This window comes from Mustela nigripes, chromosome 13, assembly GCF_022355385.1.
Source record: "Mustela nigripes isolate SB6536 chromosome 13, MUSNIG.SB6536, whole genome shotgun sequence".
NCBI classification, from domain to species: Eukaryota; Metazoa; Chordata; class Mammalia; order Carnivora; family Mustelidae; genus Mustela; species Mustela nigripes.
In genome coordinates, this window is record NC_081569.1 from 33,126,712 (window position 1) to 33,142,731 (window position 16,020).

General features: G+C 36.3%; 1 protein-coding gene across 2 annotated transcripts in view; it reads right to left on the minus strand.

The window, feature by feature from the left end:
• Window positions 1–16,020, minus strand: part of UACA (uveal autoantigen with coiled-coil domains and ankyrin repeats) — an 86,854-nt gene that overhangs the window by 9,939 nt on the left and 60,895 nt on the right. For both annotated transcript variants that reach the window (XM_059371944.1, XM_059371945.1), the window contains exons 9-15: window positions 14,922–14,959; window positions 12,110–12,178; window positions 8,445–8,552; window positions 7,900–7,932; window positions 7,305–7,403; window positions 2,066–2,102; window positions 1,153–1,205 (exon numbers count right to left, since the gene is read on the minus strand). In XM_059371944.1, the coding sequence (XP_059227927.1) occupies window positions 1,153–1,205; window positions 2,066–2,102; window positions 7,305–7,403; window positions 7,900–7,932; window positions 8,445–8,552; window positions 12,110–12,178; window positions 14,922–14,959 (437 nt within the window). The remainder of the gene's footprint in view (window positions 1–1,152; window positions 1,206–2,065; window positions 2,103–7,304; window positions 7,404–7,899; window positions 7,933–8,444; window positions 8,553–12,109; window positions 12,179–14,921; window positions 14,960–16,020) is intronic.

Here is a 16,020-nt window from a genome sequence, read left to right on the forward strand (position 1 = left end):
ATTACTTATACATCTTTACAATTTCCAGACTTTTTTTATTATAATCAAATATTTATCTAATCTTAAATACTTTTCAGATGATATCCATTTTCTCAACCTAGAATCTTAGAAGTTTCCAGCTTAAAATGATCCGTTTTTTTTTTTTAATATTGTACTTATTTATTTGAGAGAAAGAGTGCACACAAGTAGGGGGAGTGGCAGGCAGAGGGAGAGGAAGAAGGAGGCTCTCCACAGAGCAGGAAGCCCGATATGGGGCTTGATTCCAGGACCCTGGGGATCATGACCTGAGCTGAGGCAGATACTTAACTGACTTAGCCACCCAGGTGTCCCTGCAGCTTAAAGTGATCTTAAGACATCACAAAGGCTAACTCATTCTGCCTATCAATAACAAAAGGTTAAAAAAGCCTTTAAAAGTCCAAATATTGGGGCGCCTGGGTGGCTCAGTGGGGTAAAGCCTCTGCCTTCGGCTCAGGTCATGATCCCAGGGTCCTGGGATCGAGCCCCACAACGGGCTCTCTGCTCAGCAGTAAGCCTGCTTCCTCCTCTCTCTCTGCTGGCTTGTGATCTCTGTCTATCAAATAAATAAATAAAATCTTTAAAAAAATAAAAATAAAAACAAAAGCCCAAATATTTATGTCTTCAGTCCACGGGAGGTGCTAAAAATGCAAACTTCTATCTACTGGAAAGTAAAGATGAGAAGGATATCAGCAAGAAAATCAGACAACACTATCTCTTGGAAGGTTTTCTTATTTTGAGGTAAATTTCCAACACATAAAACAGATATTTGAACATAAGGAAAAATACATTTCAAAGCCAAAAAAATTACTTCTGAGTTCTTCATAACCTGTCTTCCCCTCTATATGGGCAAATATGAAGAGGTAACCAATCACTGTTAATAAATACAGGCTTACTATCCAAGACAATGAAATTGTAATTCAAATCTCTTATTTAAGCTACTGTCATCAGAAACACTCTAGAGGGCACTAGAAACAGTAATATCTGCTTTTATTAAACTCAGAACACCACCAACAACTTTTCTTTGATAATGAAAACCTTATTCAATGTATATGTACTAATATAGAATGCTGTTTTCCTCTTTTTAAAAAGGCACAAATGTTTTTAATAAATATTTTTACATTAAAAAACAATTACCTGTGAATCTGCCATGTACATTTGACCCTGTTTGAGAAGCATATCTTCTTTTCCTACATAAATCCAAATAAATGATATCTTAACTTAAATACCCATACCAAAGTAGGCTAAGAATTGATTTGGTGTTATTATCTCTCCTCTAGTAGTCAAACAAAGGCATGAGTTACAACATAAAATTATCCTTGTTCTAAAATATTCCCGTTTTTCATTATTATTTCTACATATATAAGGAAAGTACCCATATTCTTCTAAATAGATACTAAGTTGGTTTTTAGAAATATGTAAGACTGTTAGATTACATAAGCTATATGATTATTATAAAATGTATCTTATAATCAGTCAAAATAAAAATGGTGTTCTTTATATTTATAGGATAAATGAGCTTGAGGATAATTTAATATTTCCTGGAAGGAAAAAAAATGGATTTTCTAGAGGAATTATTTAGAATTAGCAAATAATACATAAAAGTTAATATTAATTACACAGTCTTAAAATAACTAAGAAATAAGTGTTTATGTAACTTCTAATTTTTAGATGCCTCCCTGCATTGAAACTATATCCAAAGATTTCTCCAAATCAGAAGTTATGTTTCTTTTCATAAAAGACAAGCCCCAAATATCACAAAATAAATGTCTACTCATGAACAAGGTAAGTTTGGTAACTCATATAAGATACAACTTAAAAATACAAGTGGCTAGGGAAAATCAGAGCCTCAGCATTACCGGATGTTGTGCTAGAGGCTACAGTAGTATCATTACCTCTTCCTACTCCCGTATGTTGAGGTATAACACACAAGCAGTTGAAATTGAGTGGCAAGAATGTCATATACAGTTAGACAAAATGAATAGGTATAAACATTCTTCTTTGTTTTAACTGGGTGAATGGTAATGATAATCTATGCTTTTGTACTTACGGTTACTGAAATGACTTCCTGATCCTAAATGATCGGTCTGAAATCAGAAGCATAAATTTACGATGAATATTGCTTCATTTTGTTAAATTCTGTATCTATTTTAGCTCTTAAATGATCCAATTATTAAAGTCACATTTCAAGATTACTTGTTTCTCCTGAGTATGACTCTACTTGAAACCATAAAAAGACACAGCATTGATGACAATTCGAGAGACCAGTTGGGAATAAAATACTTCACTGAGCATTTTAATAAAAGCAGCCAAGCGGTTCAAGGAAAAACTTTTCTGCTCAAAACAAAAAACAAACAAACAAACAAAAAAAGTGAGCCCCAAATGAACTGAAACAACTTTCAATACACACTCTTCACTGCTTCTTTACCTCAAAAGGAAGAAAATGGCTTCCCTATCAAATGCAATCTGTATCAAAATACCAAAGCACTTGTCAAAGAACTAGAATAATAGTAAATTTTGAATGGAAACACAAAGACCCCAAATAGCCCAAGCAATCTTTAGAAAGAATAAAGCTGAAGGGATCACAACCCCAGATTTCAGGATACACTATGAAGCTATAGTAATCAAAACGGTACAGGGACGGCAGAAAAACAGACACATAGACAGAACAGAGTGCCCAGAAATAAGCCCAAGCTATATAGTCAATTAATTTACGACGAAGGAGGCAAGAGTATATAAAGGAGAAAAGACAGTCTCTCTTTAACAAATCATGTTGGGAAAACGGGACAGCTAAATGCAAAAAAAAAAAAAAAAAAAAAGAAAGAAAGAAAAAGAAACTGAACCATTTCTTACACCATACACAAAAATAAACTCAGAATGGATTAAAGACCTAAATATGACATGTGAAACCATAAAACTGGTAGAAAAAAATAGGCCATAACCTATTTGACATGGGCCATAGAAATAGTTTTCTAGATAGGTCTCTTCTGGCAAAGGAAACAAAAGCAAAAATAAATTGCTGGGACCACATCAAAACAAAAACCCTTTGCAGAGCAAAGAAAACCATATAAAGACCATCTAGTGAATGGGAGTTGATATCTATAAATCATATATCTGATAATGAATTAATATCCAAAATATAGGAAGAACTTATACACACTCCCCCAAAATAATCCAATTAAAAAGTGGGCAAAAGACCTGAATAGACATTTCTACAAAGAAGGCATACCGATGGCCATCACATGTAAAGACACTCTACATCACTAATCATCAGGGAAATACAATTGAAATAACAATGAGATATCACCTCATACCTGTCATAATGGCTAGTATCAGAAAGACAAGAAAAAACGAGTGTTGGCAAGAATGTGGAGAAAAAGGAACCCTGTGCACTACTAGTAGGAATGTAAATTTTCCGCAGCCACTGTGGAAAACAGCATGGAGGATCCTTGAAAAATTTAGAAATACCATAAGATCCAGTAACTCCACTATTGGGTAATTTACCCAAAGAAAACAGAAACACTAATTCGAGAAAATATATAAGCCCCTGTGTTTACAGCAGCACTATTTACAACAGCCAAGATATGGGAGCAGCCCAAGTGCCCATCAAGAAAAGAGAGAATAAAGAAGATGTGGTGTGGGGCGCCTGGGTGGCTCAGTGGGTTAAGCCGCTGCCTTCGGCTCAGGTCATGATTTCAGGGTCCTGGGATCCAGTCCCACATCGGGCTCTCTGCTCAGCAGGGAGCCTGCTTCCCTCTCTCTCTCTCTCTCTGCTGCCTCTCCATCTACATGTGATCTCTCTCTGTCAAATAAATAAAATCTTTAAAAAAAAAAAAAGATGTGGTGTACACACACATACACACAAAGAAATATTAGCTGTAAGAAATGATGAGATGTTGCCATTTGCTAAACATGGATGGACCTCAAGGTATTATGCTAAGTGAAATAAATCAGACAGAGAAAGACAAATACCGTGTGATTTCACTCCTATGTGAAATCCCAAAACAAAAAAGTGAATGAACAAACAAAAAGCAGAAGAAGACCCATAAATACAGAGAACAATCTTACGGTTGCCAGAAGAGAGGAGGTAGGAGAACGGGTAAAACAGATGAAGAAGAGTGGAGATACAGGCTTCTAGGTATGGAACGAATCAATCATGGGGATAAAGGCTACAGTATAGGGAAGCAGTCAAGAGTATTGGAGTGGCATTGTATGGTGGTAGCTACACTTGTGGTGAGCATAGTATAATGCACGGAGTTGTCACATTACTATGTAGTACACTTGAAACTAATGCCCCATTGTGCGTCAGCGATTTTCAGTTTCTAAGAAAAGCTGGGCAGATGTAGTTCATGTTTGTGTATCTATGTGGATTAGTACTAAGAGCTGTATGTCAGACTCATAGAGGTGACCAAAATAAAAACGGTCCACAGTTCTGTGACTAAATTAATGCCACCCCAACTAATCCACAGCACACCAAAGGGTACGGAAAAATGTCTGCAAATTTAGTTAAGCTCTTTGTTCTATGTAATATTGAATACAAGAGCTTGCAATAGTTGCTAAATTGGCTTCTACATGTATGGGTCAGGGGAGTTCAAAAAACTTGGTTTGGGTTTATAACCTTTAGTAGATTACTCAAACAGGGACAGATGAGTTGTAACACAAAATCAGCTTCATTCTAAAGTACCCATATTAGCCTATATTTTCCCTATAAACATAAGGGAACTGCCTATATGCTATATATTACACATAAGGCAGTATTTCTGTTGGCAGCTTATGAGGAATTTTTAGCACGTTGAGATGATACGGGAGTGAGTACTCAATACTTATAAATAATGCATTTTTAGTTTTAATGGCCACTTTCATAAATATTGGGTCACATATAAAGTGCACCCTCCAATTTTCTTCTTGAAAGTAAAAAACTCATTTCTAGTATAAAAATTCATCAAAATGAATATGTATCGACTGGAGAAAATGTCCCCATTAGCAAATATGTAGAAAGTTATAAAACAATATTCCCACCTGTTGAATGTGTATGTATCACTAGCTATGCACAAAGGAAGTTGTCAAAGGAGATCAGTCAGGGGCTAAGAGTGCTGGCATTATAGGTGTGTTTATTTTCTGCTTTTAGTTTAACTACATTTTCTCGGCTTCCTAAAATAAATGTGTTGTTTTTATAAGAAAAAACGTGTTATTTTTCTACAATATATTATAACCTCATTCAAAGTTATAGACTTGGCTGAAAGTTTGTTGAAAGCTACAGAAAACAATTTTAGTCTTGGGGCACCTGGGTGGCTCAGTGGGTTAAAGCCTCTGCCTTCAGCTCAGGTCATGATCTCAGGGTCCTGGGATGGAGCCCTGCACCCAGCTCTCTGCTCCATGGGGAGCCTGCTTCCTCCTCTCTCTCTCTCTGCCTGCCTCTCTGCCTACTTGTGATCTGTCAAGTAAATAAATAAAATCTTCAAAAAAAATTTTTTATTCTTAAGATGTGAGAGCCCACTCTTAGCAGAAAAGTAATACATAAAAGTACCCAATTTCACGTATCCCAACTTTGGCGGACACTTCAAAAATCCCATATGCATATCTGTATTTTCTCATTCAAGCTACTCTGAGCATAAAACTAGTCAGACTGCCTGCGTTCAAGTTCTGGTCCTGCCACTTCCTATTTATAGAGCACCACATGGGTAGACTGCTCTGGGCCTCAGTCTCTTCACTCACAAAGTGAAGATAACAGTAAGATACACCATACAGGATTGATGTGTTTATGAAATGCGTGTATAGTAAACAGGGCCGTTTCCTGGCAAATGGGCAAGGCTACGAAACGTTAGCTATTACTAGTTTCACTATTAACCTTAAAAACAAACATCTTCAGACATGAAAGACAGAAGCCACTCCACTAGTTCATTAGTTTATAAATGTGTATTTCTGAATAATCTTCAGAATTTAGTCATATCAGTGTGAACATGCATCAACGCAAAACTCACTCGCCTGCAGTAAAGTACATGAATGTTACATGTACATTGCAGTAAGTGTCCGCATATGTATACCCCATGTCATCACAACCCAGATGAAGACAGAGAACATTCCCAGTGCCCTCAGACACTTCTTCATGCCTCTCGTCGGTAACCCCTCACCAAAGGGTGGCCTCTACTCTGACCTCCATCACCATAGATCAGTTTTTTGTCTAATTCTGAATTTTTTTCACAGCTGCACACGTTTTTCATCTCCAAAGGAAAAAAACTGCTTCCATCACGTACTTTGGGGTTATACTCCCCAGTAAAGATAAAAGATTCACACTGTGGGCACCTGGGTGGCTCAGTGGGTTAAAGCCTCTGCCTTCAGCTCAGGTCATGATCCCAGGGTCCTGGATCGAGCCCCGCATCTGGCTTTCTGCTCAGCGGGGAGCCTGCTTCCCTTCCTCTCTCTCTGCCTGCCTCTCTGCCTACTTGTGATCTCTCTCTGTCAAATAAATAAATAAAATCTTTAAAAAAAAAAAAAAAGAATCACACTGTATCAGCCACCTTTCAGTGGCGCCAATGATATGAAATATATATTATGGCCTTGCAAAACAAACCTCTGCAGGTAAAAATCAGTTGAGTGGTCACCATCGGTGCTGGGAGTGTGGGTTGTGACAGGAAGCAAGTGTCAGGAGGTTTCTAGGTACCAGGATGTTGTATTTCTTGATCATGGTGTGTCTGACTTATGAAAATTTTTCAACATATACACTTTAACATGTGTGCTTTATAATGTACACTGTATTTCAATAAAAACTTAAAAATACCATGACTTTGGAAAAACTAAGTCCTAACTTATCCAACCAAAGCTGAGCTTATGAACTGAATCACACTGACACACTACGCTCAACCTTAAGTGTCATAACTAATGAAAAGATACACAAAATTCTTTCTGAGATAATCCTAGAAATATACTATTCATTTATGAGGCTTTGTTCTTTTCACCATCATACACATTGCAAATTCAAAGGTACGAGTGTGAAGTTTTGTAAAGATAAAATGGACAAAGAGGAAAGCCAGGGAAGAGAAACAGGTATGGAATGCCAGACCCATGCAGGTCAGTTTCAGTGGTGTCCTTTAACCTTTGCAACAGCTCTGTGGGGAAAGGGACAATCATCCCCATTTTGCAAAAGCGGCAGCAAGCTCAGAGACTTTAAATAAACTGCCTGAGGTCATACAATAAAGAAGAAAGCGATCATTCCAATTCAAGTCTGGCTCCAAGCTCCTTCCACTGCCCATTATATGTTATATGAAAGAATTTATTTAAGCTTTCTATACCTCAAAATATTTAAATCTATTTTTCAGAGTCTCAATAGTTCTTAGGCTTTCTTCATGTTGCTTTTCTTTAGCCACCAAAAGGGACTTCAGCTTTTCTTTCTGAAATGGAAAGGAATAAATACAGAGCAAAATCACTTGCAACTAGGTTAAAAATATGTTTCAGAAAATGTGAATTAGAATAACTTTGATTTTTTAGGATTTTTAACTATTAGCAGAGTCGAAAGTTTCTACAAATATACAATAAAATATAAAATATATAAAAACACTATGAAAAATTCACATTTCTGCATGTTTCAAATCTTATTATTTTCAGACATTTTATTTACAATGTTTAGAATTTTATATCTTTTTGTTAGAAGTTTCAGAGAAAATGAGGCATTCAGAGGCAATAACAACAAAATGCTTAAGATGACCTATGTTACTATCCCTAAAAACGTATTTTTATAGTCACATGTAGGTTTCTTTTTTTCCTTTAAGCAATAACCAGAAATCGAATCCTCACCCCCATCTCAACACGGGACTCAAAACTCTACTGCAATGTTATCTTCAATTGACATAGCATTTTATAGCTTTAAAGTAAAATTTATCAGCCTACCTCACTTTCCAGATCGTCAGCAACCATTACTTCCTAAATTTAAAAAGAAGAAATGTATTTTCATTATGCAAAGCTTAATTTTGAAAGGCATGAGCTCAGCGAGTATCTTTGTAAAAGGCCAGCACATATCTTTAAGATTGGGAACAAAGAGGTGAGGAGAAAATGTCTCTGAATGACCAGCTCTGTGGTCTGAGCCATCACTCATTCTTCTCACTGACCAGGTTAAGAAGCACTTCGATTCTTCTGAGAACCCATCCATTATCAACTCCTCTCTCTCCAATCCCAAGGCCCCCAACCATAGGTCAGCGCTTTGCTATTACCATACACCGCCAGTAATCTCTGTTCCTACATGTGACACTCCAAATTTCATGTGAAGATCCCAGGGAGACAGAACTTTTCTGAAGGACAATGACCTCATTGTACCTCCTTTTGCATCTAGCACCATGACCTGATGTGGCAGGCGATCATTAATGATTTGTTTTCAATGATGATTATTGGTGGTAAAACATTTTTTTCATTTTTTTAATATTATGTAGATTATTTACCTCATTCAGCTGTAGTTGTAAACCATTGACTTTATCCAGTAATATTCTCTGTTCTTGCTGAATTTTTCTCAACCTATCTTTCAAATCTTCATTTTCAATCTCCAGATCCTTAAACAGTAAAGATAACAGGTGCCAGAACAGCCTTAAAAGAGCAATTCTTATGGAAGAAATTTTCAAAAGCAGTTCACTATCATGGTCAGATATATACCTATATACCTATATAAAACCTATATATACCTTAAGTCCAAAGACACAATATATTGTGGCTTAAATAGCTAATGGCTTAAAATTGATAGATCAGAAATAATATACAGGCATACTCATTTTATTGCACTCTGCTTTCCTATACTTCGCAAATACTATGTTTTTTCACCAATTGAAGGTCTGTGGCAACCCTGCATTGAGCTAGCCTATCAGCATCATTTCTCTACCAGCTTTCACTTACTTTGTATCTCTGTCATATTTTGGTAACTCTCAAAATTTCTGAAACTTTTTTACTATTCTGTTTATTATGGTGACCTGTGATCAGTGACCCTTGCTGACACTACAGTAACTTTCTTAGGGGCACCATGAACTGCGCCCATGAAAGACGGCAAACTTAACCAGTAAATAACCAGCAGTGTGACTGCTCTACCCACTGGCCATTCCCCTATCTCTCTCCCTCTCCTCAGGCCCCCATTCCCTGTGACACATGGCATTGAAATTAGACCAACTAACAATTCTACAATAGCTTCTATGTGTTCAAGAGAAAGGAAGAGTCACTCGTCTCTCACCTTAAATCCAAAGCTAAAAATGATTAAGCTTAGTCAGGAAGGCATGTCTCGAACTAAAAAAAGCCAAAAGCTAGGCCTCTTTTACCAGTCAGTCAAGTTCTGAATGCAAAGGAAAAGTTCTTGAAGGAAACTCAAAGTGCTACCCCAGCAATCACATGAATGATGAGAAAGCAAAACCAACTGATGGCCAAAACAGAGAAAGTTTTAGGTGTCTGGATAGAAGATCAAACCAGCCACGACATGCCCTTAAGCCAAAGCCTCATCCAGAACAAGGCCCTAACTCTCTTCTATGAATTCTGTGAAGGCTGCTAACCCAATATCCACCTTGCAGCCCATGGATCAAGGAGTAATTTCAACTTTCAAGGCTTACTATATAAGAAATACATTTTGTATGGCTGCCTTGAAGGAGATTCTTCTGATGGATCTGAGCAAAGGAAACTGAAAACCTTCTGGAAAGGATTCACCATTCTAGGTGCCACTAAGAACATTTATTGATTCATGGGAAGAGGTCAAAATACTAACATTAACGAGAGTTGGAAGGAAGTGTTCTCCAACCCTCATGGAGGACTTTGAGGGGCTCCAGGCTTCAGCGGTGGAAGTAACTGCAGATGTGGTGGAGATAGCAAGAAAACTGGAATTAGAGAAGTGGAGCCTGTAAGAGACTCTTAATGTCACAAAACAAACTGAGGGTGGCAGGGGGGAGGGGGATAGGAAGAGGGTGGTGGGGGTATGGACATTTGGGAAAGTATGTGCTATGATGAGTGCTGTGAAGTGTGGAAACCTGGCGATTCACAGACCTGTACCGCTGGGGCTAATAATACATTGTATGTTTATTAAAAAAAACTTAAAAAATTATTAAAAAAAAAAAAAAAAGGAAGTGGAGCCTGCAGATGGAACTGAACTGCTAGCTACTCCATGATACAACGAATGATTGAGGAGCTGCTTTTTACAGACGAGCAAAGACAGTGGTTTCTTGAAATGGAATCTATTTCTGGTGAAGACACTATTAGATTATTGAAATGGTGACAAAGGATTTAGAATATGACATAAAGTTAGTTGATAGGGCAGCAGCAGGGTTTGAGAGGATTGGCTGCAGTTTTGAAAGGAGTTCTACTTTGGGGAAAATGCTACCAAGAAAACTTTTGTTAAAGGAAGAGTTCATCGCTGTGGCAAAACTCCTTGCTATCTTACTCTAAGAAACTGCCACAGACTTCCCAACCTTCAACAACTCACCACCCTCATCAGTCAGCAACCATCAACATCAAGGCAAGACGCCTGCCCAGTAAAAAGATGACAACTCACTGAAAACTCCCATAACGGCTAGCACTTCTTAGCAATAAAGTATTTTTATTTAATTTTTTTCTCTTTTAAAAAATATTTATTTAGGTAATCTATACACCCAACGTAGGGCTTGAACTCACAACCCCGAGATCAACAGTCACATGCTCTTCTGACTGAGCCAGACAGGCACCCTAGCAATAAAGTATTTTTAATCTAAGGTATACACAGTGGGGTTCATTCGTTTTCTTTCTTTCTTTCTTTCTTTCTTTCTTTCTTTCTTTCTTCCTTTTCTTTCTTTCTTTCTTTTCTCTTTCTTTCTTTCTTTCTTTTTTTTTTTAAGATATAATGCTATTACACACTTAACAGACTACAGTATAGGGGCACCTGGGTGGCTCAGTCAGTCAAACGTCTGCCTTCAGCTCAGATCATGAATCCCAGGGCCCTGGGCTACAGCCTCATATTGGGCTCCCTGCTCAGCAGGGAGTCTGTGCCTCCCTCTGCCTCTCCCCCTGGCTGGTGTTCTATCTCTCTCTCTCTCTCTCCCTCTCAAGTAAATAAATAAAAATCTTAACAACAAAAACAACAAAAAGACTACAGTATAATGCAAATATAACTTTTATATGTACTGGGAAACCAAAATTCATTTGACTCACTTTACTGTATTTGCTTTGCTACAATACTCGCTTTATTGCAATGACCTGGAACTGAACTGCGCTATCTCCAAGGTGTGCCTGCAGAAGGTTATGGTCCTGTTATCTAATTAATATGAGTATATACAAGACAGCAAAGCACCATGATTCTAACAAAATAAATAAATTACCTGGAAATAGAAAATAGCAGAAGAATATGCCATTTTAACTTTTGCTTAACACCTCTCAAGTTTATGACTGGGTTCTAATGCTTTCGCTCCACTAATTATTTCCATGCTCTGATGAAGTCTTTAAGGCTCCAATTGAGAGTTCTTTTACAGTTATATAAACAATAAACTATAAAACCCCAAATAAAATGCTTTTGTCTTATCATATGGAAAACAGCTATACAACTTGTTTTTTGTTGTTGTTTTTTTTTTTACAACTTGTATTTTAATGTGTTTTAGTCATAAAATAAACCATTCAGTTATGGAATCTTCCTCCCACATAATCCACATAAGAATTATTTTCTGAACACTCTGATTAACATAGAACATTATATGGTTAAACAAAATGATTTTTCTTTATCAAAATAAAAAAAAGTTGTATTAAACTAAACACATTTATTTACATTAGTAACCATCATTTTTCATCCCAATACTTGTTTTCTAAAATGAATACAAATTTAGGATTTATGGCCCCAAACAGATTTAAATCAACAGAAAGTTATGTAAAGTTGTTTAATTATTTCCTTCCTGATACATATTAAAACAATCATTTCTGTAAGATAATATAACCCAAACATTCCTAACAAAAGTCAATTCTTTTGGAAGGGACTGGGCAAGAAAACAGAATCACAAAACATAGCAGGCTGCCCTTCCTTCCCCTGTTCATTTCCCCATTTCATGCTCCTCTTCCCACCCAACCCCACTACAAACAACACAGTAATTCTTTACGAAGAGGATACTAATTTTTTTTTTACCTGAATGTTTCGATGCTCCCTCTGGCTTGACTTCATATTTACTTCATCTAGTATGTATGGCAAATTTCGCTTTGGTGAAACATATAAGAGAACACGGGTTAGCAAGTATGAAAATACAGAAATACTTTTCCTCAGTAGGCAACATATCCAGTTAGGGATGTGCGGCTTATCCAACATGACATTTTACTGTATACAACACAAGGTGGCAGTGTTTGCACTTGGAACTCCAAGTGAAGCGCATCTTTGATTATAGGTTTTAAATAAATCAAGTATGATTTATTTAAAAATACGAAGACATAATCAAATTTAAAATCCCAACTGTTAAACATTTATTTTTACTAAAGTTCCCAAGATTTGGAAAGTAGAATTTATACTAAACACAAATCTAGAGTTGCACTATAAGACATCAGCAACCATCCCCAAAGGAAAAATCTAGTACTTAAAAAGGACGGGGAATTACAGTAATGTTGAAAAGAGATACGGAAATTATTTATTTCTTTAACCACTGATAAAATATCAAAGTATGTGGTCAGGAAGACAGACAATCCTCTAAACGACTTGGTTCAATCCTCTAAACGACTTGTTTTGTACACTTACTGCTTTGAAACCTTATTCCAGCCTGAAGATTTGCTTTAATAAAACCATAACACAATCAATAAGCAAGAGAGTATTTAACTTTTTTTTGGCCAAACTGACCTTTACTTCTACATAATAATTTAAAAACCTATGGTCTCTCTGAGAGCTTTAAAAAAAAAAAAAAAACTACCACTTTACTTTTCCAAGAAAATTTTTTTTATGTTTTACATTATTTATTTAGTCTTGTTTTAACTGTTATTCTAATCAGTTTGGATTTAGAATTAGAAAGGAAAGGTCCTATTAGGAGGATATTCCATACCCACAACTTGGCCCAAACTACATTTCTAGCTTCATTCCTTCCAGCAAAGGACTGTTCTTTGTGTGGGATCTGATCCATTTCCTCATTCTACCTTCATCCCCATCTTCCCTCTAGAGGGTCTTTCATCATCGGGCAGATGTTTCCTCGGTCATGCGCACATCACTCCTCCATGCTGTCCTTCTAATGCCCCCTGGATGTGTTAAACACACTCCTGCATCAGGGGGTTGGCACCTGTCCTTCCCTCTGCCCACTAAGGCTTCCTCTACAGAGCTCTGTGGCTCCCTTCTCGCTTCCTTCATGCCTCTGCTCAAATGTCACTTCCTGAGAGAGGCCTTTGCTGACCACGCCATCTAAAATAGCTTCCCGCCCTCTCCTCTCTTCATCCCCTAATCCTGTTCCACTTTTCTTCAAAGCAGATGCTATGATACTAAATATTAGCATCTGTTTATTGTTCATTTCGCTCACCAGGCTGGGAGCAACATGAGACAGGAACTTTGTACACTATGATTCCCCAGCACCTAGAATAGTAATTGGCATATTATAGGTGCCCCAGAGAGGTCTGTCAAGCAAACAACTGAATAAGTCTTATTTTTAAAACTATACTGTACTCTTCTTGATAACAGGGACTCTATGTCCCTTAGCACAGGAACAAATGCTATCTACGGTAGCTATTTTAAAATGTATTCAACAAAGAATGGAAATATTGAGTTTTGAGAAATATTGAGTTCCTAGCAGAATATTAACTCTGTGTATTCATTTAGAAAACTCCTAGAGCCCTAAGCAGATTACCATTCTCACATTAATATTCAATAATTCTTTATTTTAAATATGTGTATATTTCAGAAATCACTTTCTCTGCTCCCATATAAGTCTGCTGGTACAGACATTACGGAGTGCATTTTTATCCACTCTACTCCTACTTAGATCATCTGAGGAACAGGAGAGAAGGTACAAATGGCTGCTCCAGATAGAAAGGTAAAGTGATGGCAGACATGACCCATGCATGAATGTATTACTTAATTCTGATGGACTGGAGAGGAAAACATGCTTTCATATAGCTTTCAGATTCCGGTGAGAGGTCAAGGAAATGATGTGCAGAGAGGATGATGGTCAGAATTTCTCAGCAGGTACCTGATTACTCTCCTCAGGGTTTGGAAGGGCTCAGGTTCCTCTCACTAGAGAAAAGCTGAAAGCCTGGAAGGGAACAGCCAACAGAAGAGGAAAGGTGCCTACTACGCTAGCTCTTGAGCAAGATGGTGACAGTGCAGAAAACCAGCCCCACTTACGCTAACCTGAAGAGATTAGGGGGAAACAATAAGATATTTACTGAGACTGGAACACAAAACCAGGGTTAAATAGTGATTTGATAACAAAGTTACGGCAAAGTATGAATTCTTTCATATACTGCGGTTTTTTTTGAGGTCCTACCAACAAGGTGGAAAAAGTACAAAGAAAGCAAAATCATAACAGCAGTATTGAAATCACAATATATAATCAGTTTTGAACTCTGTTCTCTTCATTTCATAAGGCACTGGAAGAATTTTCCTATAACAGTAAACATTACGCTCTATTAATAAGGGAGAAATGTTTATGTTTATGATCTACTGGGCTAAAATTAATCGTTGAAGAATGTCAACAAGGTACCATATCTCATATTTGAAAGTGCTGGAGGCTCAAGGCCAGCAATCAGGAGGATATTTCCTACTGGATGTCATTGAGGTCCACTGTCTCATGCTGAGGGATTGCATCAAAGCCTCAGGATCTTAATACCTGGGTACTACATGGGCAGGATTAACTGAGCAAAGAGAACAACATGCACTTAAATTTGAAACAGCTGCGTATAATCATTAACCTGTAAACTCTTTACTGAAATTGCACAATATATATAATTTTTAAAAAATTAAAATTAAGATCTACCTGCTGTAAAGATGGTCCTTTCTTCCAAAGTTCTCTCCCTAAAGATTTAAAGAGAGAGAAAGAGAGGAGGGGGGGGAACAGTAAAACAGCAGGTTACCTTGGATAGATAACAGATTATGAATTCTCTAACTATATAATTGAGTCACTAAAGAAATCAGTTTTAAAGCTCCCTCTAAAGCTTAACTGCTCTACATTTAAAATGACAGTGACCTATTTTTACCTATCAAACTGCAAAATTTTTTTTTGTTATGTTTACATCCAGATGGATAATATTCAATGCTAGAAGGGTAAGCAGTTGCAAAATAGAAAATTTTAAACACTCCTAAACAGACGGCAGTTTGTCAATATATACCAAAAGCTTAAAGAAATGGGCATATCCTGAAATATAGGATTCAATTTCTAGGAGTTGATCCTAAGACTATAATAAAAAAACGCTAAAATATTTACACATCATGACAGTCACGAAATTGTTATGTATATTAGCAAAAACTGTAAACAACTTAAATGAATGTACAGAAAATTGCTTAATTCAATTAAATATATGGAATTTCATACATTAATAAAAATTTTACACAAAATGTTTATCTATGAGGGAAAACACTTCAAAATCTATTACACAAAAAGTAATCTGCAGCTCACTACAAGTGACCTCAATTTCCCGCATAGGGTGAAGACAAGGATATTCCTTCCTGCATAGGGAAAAGACTGGAAGGATATTTCTCCTTAATAAACACAGAAAAATACTTGATACAAGTATTTGATAAATACTGATTGAATATTTTATACACATGTTCAAACAATGATTCTTTCTTTAAAATTTTGTATCAAAGCTAAGTACTACACTCCTCCTCATCCAAAAAAAAATATATATATAAAAATATATATGTATATATTTATTTATTTATTTATAAATATATATACGTATTTATTTATTTATATAAATATATAAATATATTTACATATATAAATATATACATATATATTTATATATATATAAAGTGTGTTTTATATAAGTGTATATATAAGTGTGTTTTATATATATATAAAAAATATACGTATATATATAAATATATACGTATATATTTTTATATATATATGT